General features: G+C 36.7%; 2 protein-coding genes across 4 annotated transcripts in view; one reads left to right on the top strand and one right to left on the bottom strand.

The window, feature by feature from the left end:
• Positions 1-10,219, bottom strand: part of LOC136856427 (uncharacterized protein C14orf119) — a 31,662-nt gene extending 21,443 nt beyond the window's left edge. For 2 of the 3 annotated variants that reach the window (XM_067134295.1, XM_067134293.1), the window contains exon 1: positions 10,008-10,219. The gene's annotated coding sequence lies outside the window, so the exon portion shown is untranslated. The remainder of the gene's footprint in view (positions 1-10,007) is intronic. The other variant, XM_067134290.1, reaches the window with a different exon arrangement.
• Positions 10,220-13,029: 2,810 nt separating this feature from the next.
• The window catches only part of Hmgcl (hydroxymethylglutaryl-CoA lyase), a 47,376-nt gene continuing 42,195 nt past the window's right edge, over positions 13,030-18,210 (top strand). The window contains exon 1 of the mRNA XM_067134306.1: positions 13,030-13,711. Within this exon, the coding sequence (XP_066990407.1) occupies positions 13,673-13,711 (39 nt within the window). The 5' untranslated portion in view covers positions 13,030-13,672. The remainder of the gene's footprint in view (positions 13,712-18,210) is intronic.

The following is an 18,210-nucleotide window of genomic DNA, read 5'->3' on the forward strand; positions in this document are numbered from 1 at the left end:
AAAGCTAAATCTTTCTAGAACCACCTTTGGGATGTAGTTAGCAGCCACTCGACTGTCGTTGGTCACAATCAAGGTTAAGGGGAAGGGTATAGGGGGTAGCAACCCCACCCCTAAATAAGTAAAACTGTACGTTTACTTAGGAATTCAAAGCGGGGCATCCCACCGCATAACTGTTTGACCTCTCGACTGAATTCATGGCTAAGGAGAGACTGCAGTGATGCTTCTCTCTCTCTCTCTCTCTCTCTCTCTCTCTCTCTCTCTCTCTCTCTGTACATGAGTGTACCAATATTCAGACTGAAACGTATTTGCGAGAGACAGATGTCAAATTCTCTTCTCTCTCTCTCTCTCTGTTTATAGAGGTATAACATTATTCAGGTTGAAAAGTATTTACAAGAATCATATGTCAAAGTCTCTCTCTCTCTCTCTCTCTCTCTCTCTCTCTCTCTCTCTCTCTCTCTCTCTCTCTCTCTCTCTCTCTCTCTCTCTGTTGATCCATATTTGGTTTTTATTTCCCTCTATTTGTGTAGATTTTTCTTTCTGCAATTTTTTATCGTTTCTCTTTTTTATCATGAGAGAGAGAGAGAGAGAGAGAGAGAGAGAGAGAGAGAGAGAGAGAGAGAGAGAGAGAGAGAGTAACATACTGTAGCAATTATTCCTTTATGTATACATTTCAATAACATTCATAGCTTTCAAATAAATAAAGGTAACAGTAAATGAATCGTATACGGAAATGCACGAATCTCCCGATCGACGAATAAGGAATAATAGAAAAAATGCAAATAAACAAATAAACAAAAAAAAAAAGAAGCAGAGTTCATAACGGGACAGGGTATTCAGATAGCCCCACAGGGCCATTTAGCCGAGGCTCGCAAACCTGCTCTCTGAACCGGCGCCCCTTGGGAGAGAACGCCCTCTCTCTCTCTCTCTCTCTCTCTCTCTCTCTCTCTCTCTCTCTCTCTCTCTCTCTCTCTCTCTCTGTGTGTGTGTGTTTATGGGATATAACATTATTCAGATTGAAAAGTATTTACAAGGTCATATGTCAAACTCTCTCTCTCTCTCTCTCTCTCTCTCTCTCTCAAGGTTCTCTCTCTCTCTCTCTCTCTCTCTCTCTCTCTCTCTGCCCCCGTAAAGACACCAGTAACTAGTACACACTAGTGGTGGTTCTCATTTTAAACTCATAAATGCAAAGTAATGTTTCTCAGCAGACCGAATTTACGAAGAATATATGTTTTGTAAGAATTATACATTTCACGTTTTTAAGAATTATATTTTTATATATATTTTTAATAACTATTAATTTTATTTTACATATCTGTAAAACTCTCCAAGACGAACCGAGAGAGAGATTAAGAGATAAGAGACAAAGATAAGAGATAAGTACATCTCACTATCTGCTCTCATTGAAGATGGTACATCTCTCTTACCGAAAATGAATCATTCGGATATTTTAAATAAGCTTATGATATTATGCTATAGCCGTGGCTAGCAAGTTTGAGGACGTCATTATCGTGGCCTGACAACCTACTGGTCGACAGTGCGTCTGCAATCAAGTTTTTTGTACAGCATACAATCAAGGCCACCGAAAATAGATCTTTCGGTGGTCTCGGTATAATTCTGTACGAGCCGCGGCCCATGAAACTCTCAGCTGGCTGTGGTGGCCTGTGTTGTTGCGTTGCCAGAGGTACGATCATGGCTAACTTTAACCTTAAGTAATATTAAAACTACTGAGGCTAGAGGACTGCAATGTGGTATGTTTGATGCTTGGAGGGTGGATGATCAACATACCAATTTGCAGCCCTCTAGCCTCAGTAGTTTTTAAGATCTGAGGGCGGACAGAAAAGTGCTGATGGACAGACAAAGCCGGTACAATAATTTAAAAAAGATACCTGTAATTCTCAAAAAATTCCCAGAAAAAAAGTCTAGTAAGATCTTAAAATTTCTCTTATAAATTCTGGAAATTCTCGCAAATGCCAAAACTCCCAGTCTGTCAAATGTTGACATGTTTGTAATACTATGAAACTTTCCTAAAAATTCCGGCAAATTCTGAAAAATTCTGAAAAAAAAAATCTTACAAACGCCAGTATTTATGTTATTCTAATTTACTCTAGAAGTTGCTTCATTAAGTCATAAGTCAGTAATTGCTTTTAATTGCTACAGGCATATTGGGATTCCTTCTCAAAATTTTGACTAATCAAGGGATTTTGATTTTTCAGTTATTAGTGCAGTTTTGATACAATATTATTATTATGAGTTTGATGTCGCGCTACGCTGTGCTGGAACCTGGCGCTGTCGAGTTATTTCTCCCCTACCATCCCAATCCTCTACCTACCCCGCCCCCACCTGGGGTGGACACACAGGTTTGCAGGAAGAGGGTGGATGTCCCCATACCCTCCCTTTCCCCTACCTACCCATCCCTCACCCGGGGCGAACAAACAGGTTTGCAGGGGGTGGGTGGCTGTGTTATGTGTCATGTCTCCCCTTCTGTCACCCAGGGGAGGACAAACAATAAAGATCCACTAGTATTATTATTATTATTATTATTATTATTATTATTATTATTATTATTATTATTATTATTATTATTATAAGACCAGCTTCTCATTAACCTAACACTAATTCATCCTGGTTTTATTATTAACTGATTTATGGATTTATGAAATATATATAGGCTGTGAAGCCAAGCACTAGGCCACTTTCGGCCATTCAGCTCTAGAGACAGTGAAGAGAGGGAGTTAGAGCGGTTGAACAGCAAAATAAAAGATCCAGCAAAATAAAGGAGTTGAAGTGCAATGGTCTAAAGGTGTGAGAAAATTTCACATTTGCGCTAAGAGATAATAGTTAGAGAGGCTGGACAGCAAAATAGAAAAATGGAAGTGGGAATGAAGGTTATGTAAAATGCTAAAAAGTGGGTGCAGCTATGGACCCTAGGGGACGCCTCAGACACCCTGTAGTAATGCCTTATAATATATATATATATATATATATATATATATATATATATATATATATATATATATATATATATATATATATATTATGAGGTTGCTAGCTCGATGCCCTTCCCAAGGGTATTAATGAGGCTTAGGCACCCAGAGCATCTAGCTTCCTTGGTGGCCACCCACACAAGTACTGACCAGACTCATCATTGTTCAATCACACTGACCCTGTATGCATTGTCTTATTATTCTTTGGAAGCTTGAATTCCAAGTCAGTGGCCCATTTAGTGGGCTTGTTCTGCATGAATAGGTTTCATCTTCTGAATAATAATATAATAATAATAATATTCACCCCAGGAGCGACCATTCACAGCTGACTGATTATCAAGTACGTAACTGTGTGCCTCTGTTCACACAGACACACATTCTTCTCCATCACAATTAATCTGCGAAAGTTTCAGGAGACTTGTGACCCACATCTCATGAATTCTCACTCCCGTGAGATGGGAATGAGATGAGCAGTACAGAGTTTCTCACTGGAGAGATCCACAATTTATTAATTATGTTCCACTCACTTGACCGACATGAGAGAGTTCTGTTAGTTAGCAGCGACCTAGACAGGGGGCTCTGGCGAGGAATGAGTGTGCTAGGTGACCTGAATGCGGAAACTGCCCGACTGGGATGTTATACACAAATTTTTTATTTTTAAAAGTTTTCATAAACTTGTCATTTTTATTGGTAGAAAAGTCAATCTCACATCCTTCTATACTTTCTGTGTCTGAATCCTATTATAGAGTGATAAAAGTGGCAGAATTAATAATTTTCATTCTAATGATTCTTACAAATATATTTCTGATTACCCTTCAACTATCCAAGTCCAATAGAAAAAAATGATTAATAAATGGTCCCATACGCGCTGCCTAAATTTAAAGAATATTACTAATTATATCTCAAACTTCCACGGATAAGATTCACAAATCTATAATCTGCTTTTATTTCTGTTTGTCTGTTAATGATCTTGACCTAGTGTTTGGCAACAGCAGCTGGGAATTTGAGTAAGAAAATCCCTTGGAAAGGAAACGGGTAACAAGGAACAAGCAAGCACAATGAAGTTGAACTTTCTCTGAGGAACAAGCAAAAGATCTTAGGCTGGGATAAATAGAGAGTAATGGATAGTGACCTATCTTAGATCAGAAGACCTGCCTTACTTGAGGGCAGAAATTGTATCCTAAAAATCTTGGATTTTTAACCTCGACGAAAATACAACTTGTCTCTTCAGAAGGGAATCAGTTTGGTTTAGAATCAAAGATGTTCCTCTGAGGTTTTAATTAAAACTGATTGACTGATTTCTTTTTTTTACCATGTACTCAAATACCAGCTATAAAGGTTGTCAACTCATAATTAAGAATATATAGATATATATATATATATATATATATATATATATATATATATATATATATATATATATATATATAGAGAGAGAGAGAGAGAGAGAGAGAGAGAGAGAGAGAGAGAGAGAGAGAGAGAGATTTATCATCATGACATTATCTGTCGTGATAGCATAGGTTATAATTATGATCACCGTCATTATATTGTCAGTCATCATACACATACTATTGGAAGTATATTAAGATAATGATGATTACTGTCATTATCAGCCCCGCTATCAAAGCTGTTTGTCCGCCCTTCAGTCTGTCTGTATGTATTTGCCCATCCTTAAAGGCTTAAATATTTGCAATGGCCTCAGTCATGGATTTTAAGTGACTGATGTTTCAATGAAATTTATGCATTCACTTACTTCTGTCATATTTATCATTGTCTACTACCACAAAAGGAAACAAGAAATCTATTATTATTATTATTATTATTATTATTATTATTATTATTATTATTATTATTATTATTGGGTCATGAACTACAACTGAATCAGTATAGGGCACAAATATTCCCAATTACAAAGAGGTTTTTCAAGACACACTATTCTCAATTAGCTGTTAAAATCTTATGCACACACACGCCATTACCATACACCAGTTCCCTCTTAACAGGATCACAGAATTCAGGCCAGACACCAAGCGTTGGGACCTATGAGGTCATTCAGCGCTGAAAAGGAAATTGACAGTAAAAGGTCTGAAAGGTGTAACGGGAGGAAAACCTCTCAGTTAAAGCACTATGAAACATTTGTTAGGAGAATGTGGAAAGTACTATGGAAGAAAGAGAATATGAACGGAGGTACAGTAAAAGAAGTGAGAGAGGTTGCAGCTAGGGGCCTAAGGAAGGGATGCTGTAATCTACAGATAGGTACTACGACCTACAGCCACTGTAGATTTTGAACGTAGAGCTAAATTACGGACTCGCTTTTGTAGAAGTTTTTTCCTGTGCGTATATTTGTTTAGCATTGAGATGAACTGACGAGTTCATAGCTACAAAGGTTCTGATTTTTCCGTCATTTTAATATCGTTGTGGGTGGTGTAATACAAGGTGAATATATATATATATAAATATATATATATATATATATATATATATATATATATATATATATATATATATATATATATATATATATATATATATATATATATATATATATATACATACATACATACAATCACCAATTACTTTCACAAGGAAGATAAACAATATAACGCAAATCCCACAAACAGTTTTCTGCCTACCAATGTAATTGTTGTTCCCTAACGTATTTGTTTGTTATTTAATTGTATGTTTCAACCTCCCCTCTACCACCCTCCTCCTACCTCCTCCTCCTCCTCCTCCTCCTCCTCGGTGGTCAAACGCACCCCCAGACCTCAACACCGAAAGGGAAAGACAAATGGGTTCTGCGATCTTGTTTACTGTTTGTTGTCGATGCGTAAACAGCGGTTGCCATGCACCCAAATTTCCAGCCGAATTTGCGTCAGTACGCCCAATGGCGAGATATCATCTAAAAGTTCATTGAACACTTTCATCAATGACGGCAGACATGTCTCCCAGCCGCCCACCGGAAACGGACAGCTTAAATTTTGACAGGTTTTCCACGGGCGTCACAAAGAACGCGCCCACGTTTAGATCCCGAGAACTCTCCTTTCTACGTACACGCCTGCGTTCAAAGGCACTATAATCATCTTCTTCCGACCGTTAGTGACCGTGTTGTGCGGCCGTCACGTGCACACACACGCACGCACATACACAAACACACACATACACGTTTGTGTACCTATACGACCTTGGTGGCGGTTAATACAAGAGATAGGGCACGGGGCTAGCAACTGCATCCCAAAACTTTGCCCAAAAAAGCCTTACTATGACTGAAGGAATTATTTGAGAGGTCTCCATCATGAATAACTAAGAAGGGTGAATTTACCGAGAGAAATTGATGAATTATGCACAGACGCAAAAACTATCTGCCAGGTACTAAATTCTAAGTTATAGTCAACAATGGTTGAATGAGCTTCCCCAGTTGTATTTCGCCTCGCTCGGGAATCGAACCCAGGCGCTCTTGACGGGGAAGAATGTTTTTTAAAGCCAAGCGAGCATAGTATTTTCGACAAACCTCCTTCTCGTGGTCAGTCTGGGACTTGTGGGCGGGGGGGGGAGTGGCGTGTCAAGCCGAGCGGTCAAATCAGCTGGTCACGGCTTAATGGCCGTATCTCATTTCCGCTCCGGTGTCAGGTGGTGTCATTTCCCATCCTGCTTGGGGAGACGGGGGGGGCTTTTGAATGCTTTGAAAGCGTCCCTGAACGCAGCTGCTTTGAAATGCTTTGAAAGCGTCCCTTAATGCGGCTGCTTTTGAACGAGTCCTGGGGTACTGGGGTATACACTAATCTTGCCACACCACCCACCACCAAATCAACTTGTTCTCCCCGACCCTGACCTAAGGGCCCCCAGGTTCGATTCCCGAGCGAGCCGAAATGCACCGTGAACAGAGCCTAAAAGGATCTATCTTCTACGGTTGAATTTAACTCAGAATTTATACCTATAGTAGATAGCTAACTAAGGTTGGCTTCAGCCAGGGTGGATAGCAGCATTAGGAAGTAATTCAATTCAAAAATTAATTGTTAATAACCTATAATGTATATATAAATAATATACATATACATATATAATGTATATGTATTAGAAGGACAATTTCACAAAGAACTTCCTTGAGTTAAAGAGGGGAGGTATGACTTCTACCCACACACGGGGATTTCAGACTGGGTTTAAGGTTAGGGATGAAGATTCGCTTTTGTCTTTTGAGAGAGAGAGAGAGAGAGAGAGAGAGAGAGAGAGAGAGAGAGAGAGAGAGAGAGAGAGAGAGAGAGAGAGAGTCTCCCTCCATGAAGACAATTGTATAAAAATCTAGTTTTTTGTCGATATTTCGGTCAAAATCGAATTTATTTGTCTTCCTTCTCCAGCATTTAATAATAATAATAATAATAATAATAATAATAATAATAATAATAATAATAATAATAATAAGATAGAGAAATTGTGTTTTTAACTTTTGTTTTTTGTGTGTATTGATTTTGGTGAATGTCTGACCTAAGGCCTTGAGAGAGACTCAGAACAATCAATCAGATTCTTTCAGAAATTGAAGCGTGACATTTTGGAAGAATAGCTCAGCCTTGGCGGAGATTTGCTGTCTAAGTATTCTTAGGGTAAATGATATTTTCTACCCATAAACAACGTAGATTATCTCAGGGTTCTTAGAATGAAGAAAATTGAAAATTACTGACTGGTAAATCTATATATCACGTGGACAACGAGAGAGGCTGTGAGATCTTAGATAAGAAGCATTCTTATCTCAGCTGAGATAACAGATGCTTCTTAGTTTATCAATTGGAATTTCAGAAGTTCAAGCTAGGATTACTATTTTCCTTGCATTTTAATACATTTTTATATACTTATTAATTTATTTTTTCTTGTTTAATAAGTGTTATCTCTTCTTTCTGTATTTCCCTTTACTTCCTCTTACTTCTTCCTGATGAACACCTTAATATTCTTTGGAAGCTTCAATTTCCAGTCAGTGGCCCCTTTGGTGGGCTTGTTCCATATGAATAGGCTTCATCTACCGAGTAGTAATAATAATAATTATAATATCATAGAAGGAAGAAACATAAAAAAAAAGATACACAAACGGCGTGTCTAGGAAAAGAGTTGATGATTTGTCGGAAAGTTATTTTATGTCAAAGTGGCCTCAAAGAATACCTGTTAACATTCAGGTCACAATGACTTCAGCAAATCGAAAATAACCACTTAGATAACAAGCAAGGAGAAATCAAGGGCCATTACGCAAATTGGTTTGACAAATCCTCCTCTGTCCAATGTGTGCGGTTTGTCAAACTGTCAATTCTGCTGGGACTTCATCCGACGAGTGGCAAATCTGTTCTTCGAAAAAGGCTAATCACTCGATGGTTAGCTAAATACATTATGCAAGATAAAGTTCCTTTTATGCTACAGTAAAAAAATGTTTTTGTCATGCCAAACTAATCATCTAAGTCAAAACTCCACTAGGTATTCCAAATTGAATTTTCAAGTCCACAGTCCTTTGGTGTGAGACAGTGATAATTTGGATCGTAACTTTCGTATCTATTGTCAAAAGGCTACTGGATCAATAAATTTAAGTTATCGTTCAGGGGAAAAGTTGACGAGTATGTCACAATGTCATACCAAAGTCAAAGGAATGTTGATATGGCAAACTGGTCTTCCGAGAAACCGTTTACTGATATGTCAAGAATGCCAGGTAAAAATTCCATTCATATGTCAAATTGGTCTCTGGAGTCTGAATTTGATCTTCTGAACTGGTCTTTGAAGTAAGAATTTGATCTGTTGAACAGGTCTTTGGGGCAAGAAGTCCATTGATAATATGTCAAACTACTTTTGCAAGGAAAACATTTTCTGTCTTACAAAAAAATCACAAAAATTAAAACTACTGCTGTGCCAACCTGATCACTCTAATCAAATGTCCCTTGCAGTGTCAAAATTAGGCAACCTGGAGAGTCAAGTAAGAATTCTGTGCATCAAGAACATAGTTCTAACTCTCTCTTTTTTGAAGAGGGTTGGATTCTGTGTTCTACATCTGGGGAAGGTAGTTTCCTGTACCCTGCATCTAAGGAAGGTTGGTTCCTGTATCCTACATCTGTGGAAGGCTAGATCCGCAATTCTTTGCTTGTTTATATTAGACGTTCAGATTCTGAATCTGACCCAGTTCTCCTGACAGGTCGACGGGGTCACTCTAGTAAAAAAAAAAAAATATGCTGAGAACTTCAGAATTGTCACTCAAAACTAAAAGTCCATTTGAGTGTCAGAATTATGCTTTGAACTGAACAAACTTCGAGTCAAAAGTATTTTAAAAGTAATAATTTGTGCCAAAATGGGTCAGCCAAGTGAGAAGTAGGTTACGATATCGAAGGCACCCCGACGGATGCGGTTTTCTCTGGGAGGTCAGTTCATGCGTCCTGTTAAGCTCTGTCTTGTATGCTTTTTGAATAGTTTCATTTACACTGCATGTATGTATGTATGTATATATATATATATATATATATATATATATATATATATATATATATATATATATATATATATATATATATATATATTATATTTCTTTCTGTGCCATAACAGTTTCGTATTTTTCTTAAAATTGCCCAGAAAATCAACAAAGAAATCTGCATAAATCTGTGTGGGGACTTACTGAAATTTCTCTGATCCTTTTATGGGCATTTTCGAGAGAGAGAGAGTAGAATCTCGTCACGACAACCATTGCTGTGTAAACTTGAAAACCGTCCTATTTTTTCTTAGTCATTAACAGCATTTTTCTTAAAACTATAAATCAAATTTTCACCAACACAACAACCATATATATCCACTTCCGTTTTGACACATTCGGTCGACGAGTCCGTTCGAACGCAGAGGAAAGTCGACCATGTTCCTATACCTCCCCATCATCCGCCTTGGGGGAAAATAACAGGAAAAAAAAATATTTCCCAAGATTAACTTCTCTCCCAGGAAGGAAGCATTTTCAAAAGCGACCCGGTAACGCAAATCTCTCTCTCTCTCTTTCTCCCGAGTGCCTGTCTCACTTACCTTCAGCACAGACGATGCCCGCAGCAGGTATCGGGGCGAGAAGAACATTAGAAGAACGACCAAGAACACGGGACGCCCAAACGCAAAAACTAGTTTTTGACAGCTCGTTTCTCCCCCACTTCCGCGTTCAACTGTGTTCAGACACCGACTGACGATACGATCATCTCTTGGTTAGTAGCGGCCCGTTCGGCCCCAATAGCACGATGCCATCTATCGGCAGGTCTCCGTACTTCTTTCAGACAGTCCCTTCCCCCAAAAAGTTTAGGAGGACCAGCGGCAGTCCATGGGCAACCCCCCGACTCCTAACACCGGGGTCCTACCACAACACGCTAAATTTTCCCCCTTCTCCAATGGGCGGCGACGCCCATCGACGCCCGTTAGCCGAGGGTCATAAAATATATTTACAGGGTTGGTTGATTTTGGGATTAGCTCTTATTGTTTGTGTATACTTCTAATACGGTTTATCGTGCTTTCTCCAAGGCAAGATAAACAAGGAAATGCTCTTTGCTTGTTTGCGAAGCAAATGAAGACTCAGACAAGACAACGTGACGAGATGTTTGTCCAGTAAACAAAGGTACTTCATAATCATTCACTGAACTTAAAGGTAGGTGTGTGTATGTGTGTGTGTATACACATGTTTGTATACCAGGAACGCGTGCATGAACGTAAACAAAAGGACACGATGTTATAAGACTGTCATCTGATCAGGATTCAGACTTGTGCCTTTTATGGTAAAAGACTGGGGTGACAATTACATTACCCACGCAGCCATCAATATATATATATATATATATATATATATATATATATATATATATATATATATATATATATATATATATATATATATATATATATATATTTTTGTGTGTGTATTATGTTCGTGGCTCCATTATATTTTTATACATCCTTTGTTCTTTTCTATTTATTGTTTATTTAACAAGAGCAATAACAATAATGACATTGTGAACAATGAACACTTTGTTTGTCAATATAATGAGTTAATTATTGAGTTGGCTGCAAGAATATTAAGCCTGCCTTGAGCTGCGAACGAACAGACATTTTTAGCATGAATAAATACTCGAAATGACCTGTGACCTTAGAAAAGGTCAGTGCAAAATTTTTATATACTGTAGATTAATCACTAGTTCACAAGGTAATTACTTTCTAAGCTTCATGAAGATTAGTAGATGGAAAAATTACCATTAAATTGACCTTTGACCTTGGGAAAAAAAAGATGACCTGTGACCTCAAAAGAGAGGTCAGGGTCAAAGAGATATTAGGTGAGAATAAACACTAAGGCTTAAAGTAGTTCCATTAGTGGTCATTTCTTAAGCATGGTCTGATAGCTTGGCCTGTGAAATCCCAGTGAAATATATGCCTGGTCGGTTGACTGTTGTGGGTTGCAGTCAGTGTCGAAACAAGCTTGGACAGTCTTACCTTGCTGAGTCAGCTTAAGAACCAACATCACTGAAGGATCTACCAGTTGCCTTCCTCATCTCAGGTGGCCTTGGAACACCCGACAGTGTGTCCACTCTTATATTTTATCCCTGGAGACCATATTTATAGTCTGATTGCTTTAGTTAACTTGGCGTCACAAATACTTTACTAATCTTGGCTAATTTTGGTTGTCCAAAGTTTAGGGGAAATATTAATCCAGCTTTAATCTCTCTCTCTCTCTCTCTCTCTCTCTCTCTTTGTCTATATATATATATATATATATATATATATATATATATATATATATATAATGTATAAACATATACTGTATATATACATGTATACATATATATATAAATATATATATATATATATATATATATATATATATATATATATATATATATGTATATACATTATATAAAACAAATCGATCCGTTTAATTATATTCGTGACTATTGAAAGCTTGTATATTTCACGAAGCGTCTCGTCCACAACACGAAATTTAAAATCCGCGAAATTCTTCCAAAACAAACAGTATAGAATACACTCGTGTAGACTAGCCTAGTTTGATACAGGTGTGACTTGAAAGATTGCAATCAAATTTTAGCGCATCATTAAGTCCCTAGCTGGAAATTAATAATAATAATAATAATAATAATAATTATTATTATTATTAATTATTATTATTATTATTATTATTATTATTATTATTATTATTATTATTATTATAAAGGCAACGTGCAAATTACAGGAAGCTGAAAAATAAAAACAAATAAAAAAATTATTCAAAACGTATTTATGCAAATAAATGAAAATTAGATTATATAAGTGAAATAAAAGATAAATTTAAATAAAAAGAGATAAATGAAAATAAACAAATGTAAAAATGGGATATAAATGAATGAGATGAGAATAAAAAAATATATAAAATAAATAAAAATAAAATTTTAATTAAATTAAAAACAAGAAAAAATACATAATTACAAACACAAATTCAAATAAATACAATAAACAAAAACTAAAAATAGATAAAAATAAAAACAATACGAATGAAATAAGAAAGGAATAAAAAAAACAATTAACAGAATAATATAAAAAGAAAACAAATGAGTATGACAGCTGTTAATGAAACTGATTACACCTGCTGTCGCCTAGAACATCTGTCAGTCATCTTAATGATCCGTTGATCAGATAACGACTCCCTGAGCTCACTTATCATTCAATGTCATTATTGAAGGACTGATCATTGTATCATGACAACACGGTTTCATTATCAAAGTACTGATCATTGTATCGTAAAGCCAACCTTTCTTTAAGTGCGAGTTTATGTACTGTGAAATTTTATGTATACAAACAATCTTCGTACTCAAACAATCTTCAAACAATCTTCGTATACGAACAATCTTCGTATACGAACAATCTTCTTAGACAAACAATCTTCGTACACAAACAAAATACTACAAAGAAGTCGCAAAGGAAACAAAGCAATGTTTACATTTAGTCAAATCTAGGAGTTTCTCGCCCAGGTGGTGCCAACTGCGCAGTTGCCAATTAGTGTTTATACGGCGAATTGTGCTTCGAGTGTCATCGCGGCGTAGCTGGGTGTCAAAGTGCTGTCAAAGAGTGCTGTCAACACTGGCAAATTAAGTGTGCTGGCGACACTTTCAAATTGAGTGTGCTGTCAACACTTACAAACTTAGAGTGCTGTCGACGCTTAGGAATCAAGAGTGCTGTCGACTCTTGCGAATCAAGAGTGCTATGAACACTTACAAATCAAGAGTGCTATCAACAATTACGAATCAAGAGTGCTGTCGACGCTTAAAAATCAAGCGTGCTACCAACACTTGTAGACCAAGAGTGCTATCAACACTTGTAAATCAAGAGTGCTACCAACAGTTACAAGTTCAGAGTGCTATCAACACTTGTCAATCAAGAGTGCTATCAACTCTTACAAATCAAGAGTGCTACCAACACTTGAAAATCAAGCGTGCCATCAACACTTGTAAATCAAGAATGCTACCAACACTTGAAAATCAAGCGTGCCATCAACACTTGTAAATCAAGAGTGCTACCAACACTTGTAAATCAAGAGTGCTACCAACACTTGTAAATCAAGAGTGCTACCAACACTTACAAACCAAGAGTGCTTCTATCAACTCTTACAAACCAAGAGTGCTATCAGCTCTTACAAAAATTTGAGGATTAATTGATAGCTTATCAAGATGCGTGACCTATCTGATGTCCTGGGTTTGACATGTCAGGTAAAACATTCTGTTCCTTTCTTAAAACCTTTTATTTATTTATTTGTGTGTGGTGAGGACCACGTGCATTAGATACTAATGCTTCTTGGAGAGAGAGAGAGAGAGAGAGAGAGAGAGAGAGAGAGAGTTTTATCACTGCAGGAAATGAGAAAAAAATTATCTCTCCAAATGTGTGTGTATATATATATATTGTGATGAACCACTGATCGACCTACATCTCTTTCTCTCAGTCCCATGACACAACCCACTACAGTCGACCAACCATCACACACATACATAAAGATTGGTCGACGATGCAGTTTGGGTCAACATGGTCAAACAATTTGATGTAAAAGGTCACAATTCATTATATCTTTGCCTAGAACAGAAACCATGACAGTTCTCTCTCTCTCTCTCTCTCTCTCTCTCTCTCTCTCTCTCTCTCTCTCTCTCTCTCCAGTCCCAGCTGCAGACCACCACATTCGACTGACCATCAGGTCCATAAGTCACTAATTAGGTTGATGAGGTTTCAGTGGGTTTTATAGAATAGAACTTTTCCGTAATTTTTTCCTCTTGAGAAAAGACCCTCCATCAACAAGGTAGGCTCACTCTTTTACATGAATTATTTTGGCTCCTGTTCTCATTAGACTAGATGACCAATTGCTCTTCTTCCCACTCAAGGCATGTTATACCCTTCAGGCCAATCCTCTCACACATTCTGTGGAGAACTTGTTTCTTGTCCATAAAGGCCTTGAGTTGCCTATATCATTATCCAAGCCCTAGAAAGTATTGAATTTCACAAGAGTGTACTAAAGCAGAATGCTAAACTGAAAGGAGTTTTGCAAGAAAAGAGCAGTGGGACTCCTAAGCTAACCTCACTATAACTACTACTACTACTACTACTAATAATAATAATAATAATAATAATAAATAATAATAATAATAATACATACATACATACATACATACATACATACACACACACACACACACACGAGAGCAAAACATGAGTTACAAATTTAAAGAAAAAGTGAAATTATGTATTGCCTTAATTACTTCATTCTTGGGATTGTGTGGTTAAGTATGAAAAAAAAAGCCTGTTCATTGCTCTCTCTCTCTCTCTCTAATCCTGAGTAAGCAGGCAAGTGTTTTAATTTAGAAAATGATTACCCAGTAACCTGATAATAATTAATATATACAGTAGGAACTCCAGGTGTTCCAAGCACCTTATTAAACAATTTCGAATGAAAAACGATTTGAATTAAACTGTCCTAAAGATAAATGAGAGTCAAACAATGCAGGCGAACTATTTGTACCGCAGTTAGTAGTTACGTAACCATCTTATCAACTGAGCTTTCTCAAAGTCAAGCCGGAAACGTTGGCAACGCCGAATTCGTCCACCGGAAACGTTGGCAGCGCTGGCGACAATGACTAGCGGGAGTCGGGTCGAAAACATTTTGCATAGCGACGAATTTCTCTCCTGTTTTATTGCCGGGTCTCTCTCTCTCTCTCTCTCTCTCTCTCTCTCTCTCTCTCTCTCTCTCTCTCTCTCTCTCTCTCTCTCTCGGGCCTTTGAATGAGAAAGGAGGGAAGTGTTAACCTAAATGCTGATTCATGTTCCTAGTGGATGGTCGACTTTTGAAAGGCTAGTTTAGGAGCCACACTGCTCTTTTCTTGCAAAACTCCTTTCAGTTTAGCATTTTACATTAGTACACTTTCTAGGGTAGGACAATGGTTGCAGGTGTGTGTGTGTGTGTGTGAGAGAGAGAGAGAGAGAGAGAGAGAGAGAGAGAGAGAGAGAGAGAAAGGTGATCATTTCTCCGGCAAAAGGTATACCATCACATTTATAAAAAGTGAGAGGGTTGACCAAGAGATGAAACCATTCATTAGACACCCACCCCTACCCCGTTACCCCCATCCCCTCCCCTTTCCAAACCTCCTCACCCAACCTTCCACCCCCTCCCCGCCCATTATTCGCGCCCATCCTGCTCAAAAGCCGGACGCGCTTCCTTCTTTTGTGTGAAAGGTGCGATGGGCTCTGCAAAACTCATTCTTCCGGACCAGTTTTCGGGGAAAGAATTCACGACGTACTTAATCCACTTAATCCCCCTCTTCCTGTTCCCATCCCCAGTTAAAACCCGGTGAGGAAAGTCTGTATAATTAATCTCATTTGCTTCTGATCGAATTGTTTGATTTTATAACGTCTAAACGCGTTTAAGAATGAGCTGGGAGGCGTTGGAGTATCAGTAGTAGTAATGTATATGTGTAGCCTTTGTAACGACCCTCCTTTGAATGGATGATTTATGACGATTGGGACGTTAAGTACTGTCCATTGTATATATATATATATATATATATATATATATATATATATATATATATATATATATATATATATATATATATATATATATATATATATATATATATATATATATATATATATATATATATAGAGAGAGAGAGAGAGAGAGAGAGAGAGAGAGAGAGAATGTCCACAGACTCTTGTTTTTATACAACAATATACAGCTAAACATTGCATATTAATACTTATTATTATTATTATTATTATTATTATTATTAATTAATTAATTAATTAATTAAGTATTTTATTACCATTTTCTTGAGGGTATGACCTGATTTATCATTACTTCAGACAAGCAGAGTGTACTGTAGGCCTACATTTTCAAGAGCTGTAAGACACTTATATAATCCAGTTCAATCTTTGACCTTTCACTTTTTGTGTCGGTAGAGCTAAATGGCATTCAGCTTTCTTTTGTTATGGTGAACGAAAGTTACACACTTCCTTTTTAGTTTTCTGTCAAAACTATTGCGCCGGCTTTGTCTGTCCGTCCGCACTGTTTTCTGTCCGCACTTTTTCTTTCCGCCCTCGGATCTTAAAGACTACAGAGGCTAGAGGGCTGCAAATTGGTATGTTGATCATCCACCCTCCAGTCATCAAACATACCAAATTGCAGCCCTCTAGCCTCCTCAGTAGTTTTTATTTTATTTAAGGTTAAGGTTAGCCATAATCGTGCGTCTGGCAACATTATAGGACAGGCCAGCCTTATACCGAGACCACCGAAAGATAGATTTATTTTCGGTGGCCCTGATTATACGCTGTAGCGGCTGTACAGAAAACGACTGCGCCGAAGAAAATTCGCGCATTCTTTACTTGTTAAATGTCCAGAGACTTAACACTGCATTTAATTTGAAATTTTTGCAGTTTGATGAATATATATACTGTATTTATATATATATATATATATATATATATATATATATATATATATATATATAGATAGATAGATAGATAGATAGATAGAAACTACTAGTGATTTTTTTATTAAATATGTAATTAAAATAACCCCAACGCTATCTTGTACATTATATATATATATATATATATATATATATATATATATATATATATATATATATATATATATATATGTGTGTGTGTGTGTGTGTGTGTGTGTGTGTGTGTGTGTGTGTGTGTACGTATGCATATCCCCTCAACCTTTCCATTTATCAAACCAAAACAGCGTAATAATAAAATAATTTCACCTTCAACCGTTCTTCTGTATGTAGATCAGCTGAAATGAGTCAAGGAGAAAGTAATATTTAAAAGAAAAAAACTATACCTACGCGAGCGGACGCTTAGCGCAGGTGTGCGTGCGTGCGCGCGCGTGTGTGTGTGTGTGTGTGTATGTGTGCGCACGCGCGCTTAGATCGACTCGATCTGTTAATATACCTTGAGACATCTGACCGCGAGGTTGTGTTTACAGTAGTCTGATTAAGTGGCGTTTGTGCGTTTTTGAGTGGTTCTCAGTTTTTCGCGTCGAGTCGAATTACGTTTGAAAATGAGTAATGTTTCTCTTTTTGGAAAAAACGTTTATCCTCTAAAGATCGGAATCTAGTGGGAAAAATCATGTTTCTAAGATTTAAATAACAAGAAAATATTCTGATACGGCTTCGTTTTTCGTATATTTCTCAATATTCGCTGGATAATTCCTTGTTTGACATTCACGGCCGAAAATACTTTTGAGAATTCGTGATGTTTCTATATTTCCTCGTAAAGATGCGTTGGAGAATCTGTGGTGTTTCGCGAAAGTTAAGTTTTAATAGATATAAATTTTTGGGGATGTTTTTCCGTAAAACGTTTTTAGTTTTTATAATGTTTCTGAAGATTTATTAATGGTATAAAGTCTTGCCTGGTGGAAAAATTGTTACTGATATATATATATATATATATATATATATATATATATATATATATATATATATATATATATATATATATATATATATATATATATATATATATATATATATATATATATATATATATATATATATATATATATATATATATATATATATTTCCTCTTATTTGGGAGGTGAAAAGTGCTATCTACAATGAACTGTGGATATAATTCAGTCGGTATGCGAAAAAGGATCTCATACTGAGATATAATTCCTTCTTTAAAATTATTTTTATATATACCACGATTCAATAT

Source organism: Macrobrachium rosenbergii, chromosome 35, assembly GCF_040412425.1.
Source record: "Macrobrachium rosenbergii isolate ZJJX-2024 chromosome 35, ASM4041242v1, whole genome shotgun sequence".
Lineage (NCBI taxonomy): Eukaryota > Metazoa > Arthropoda > Malacostraca > Decapoda > Palaemonidae > Macrobrachium > Macrobrachium rosenbergii.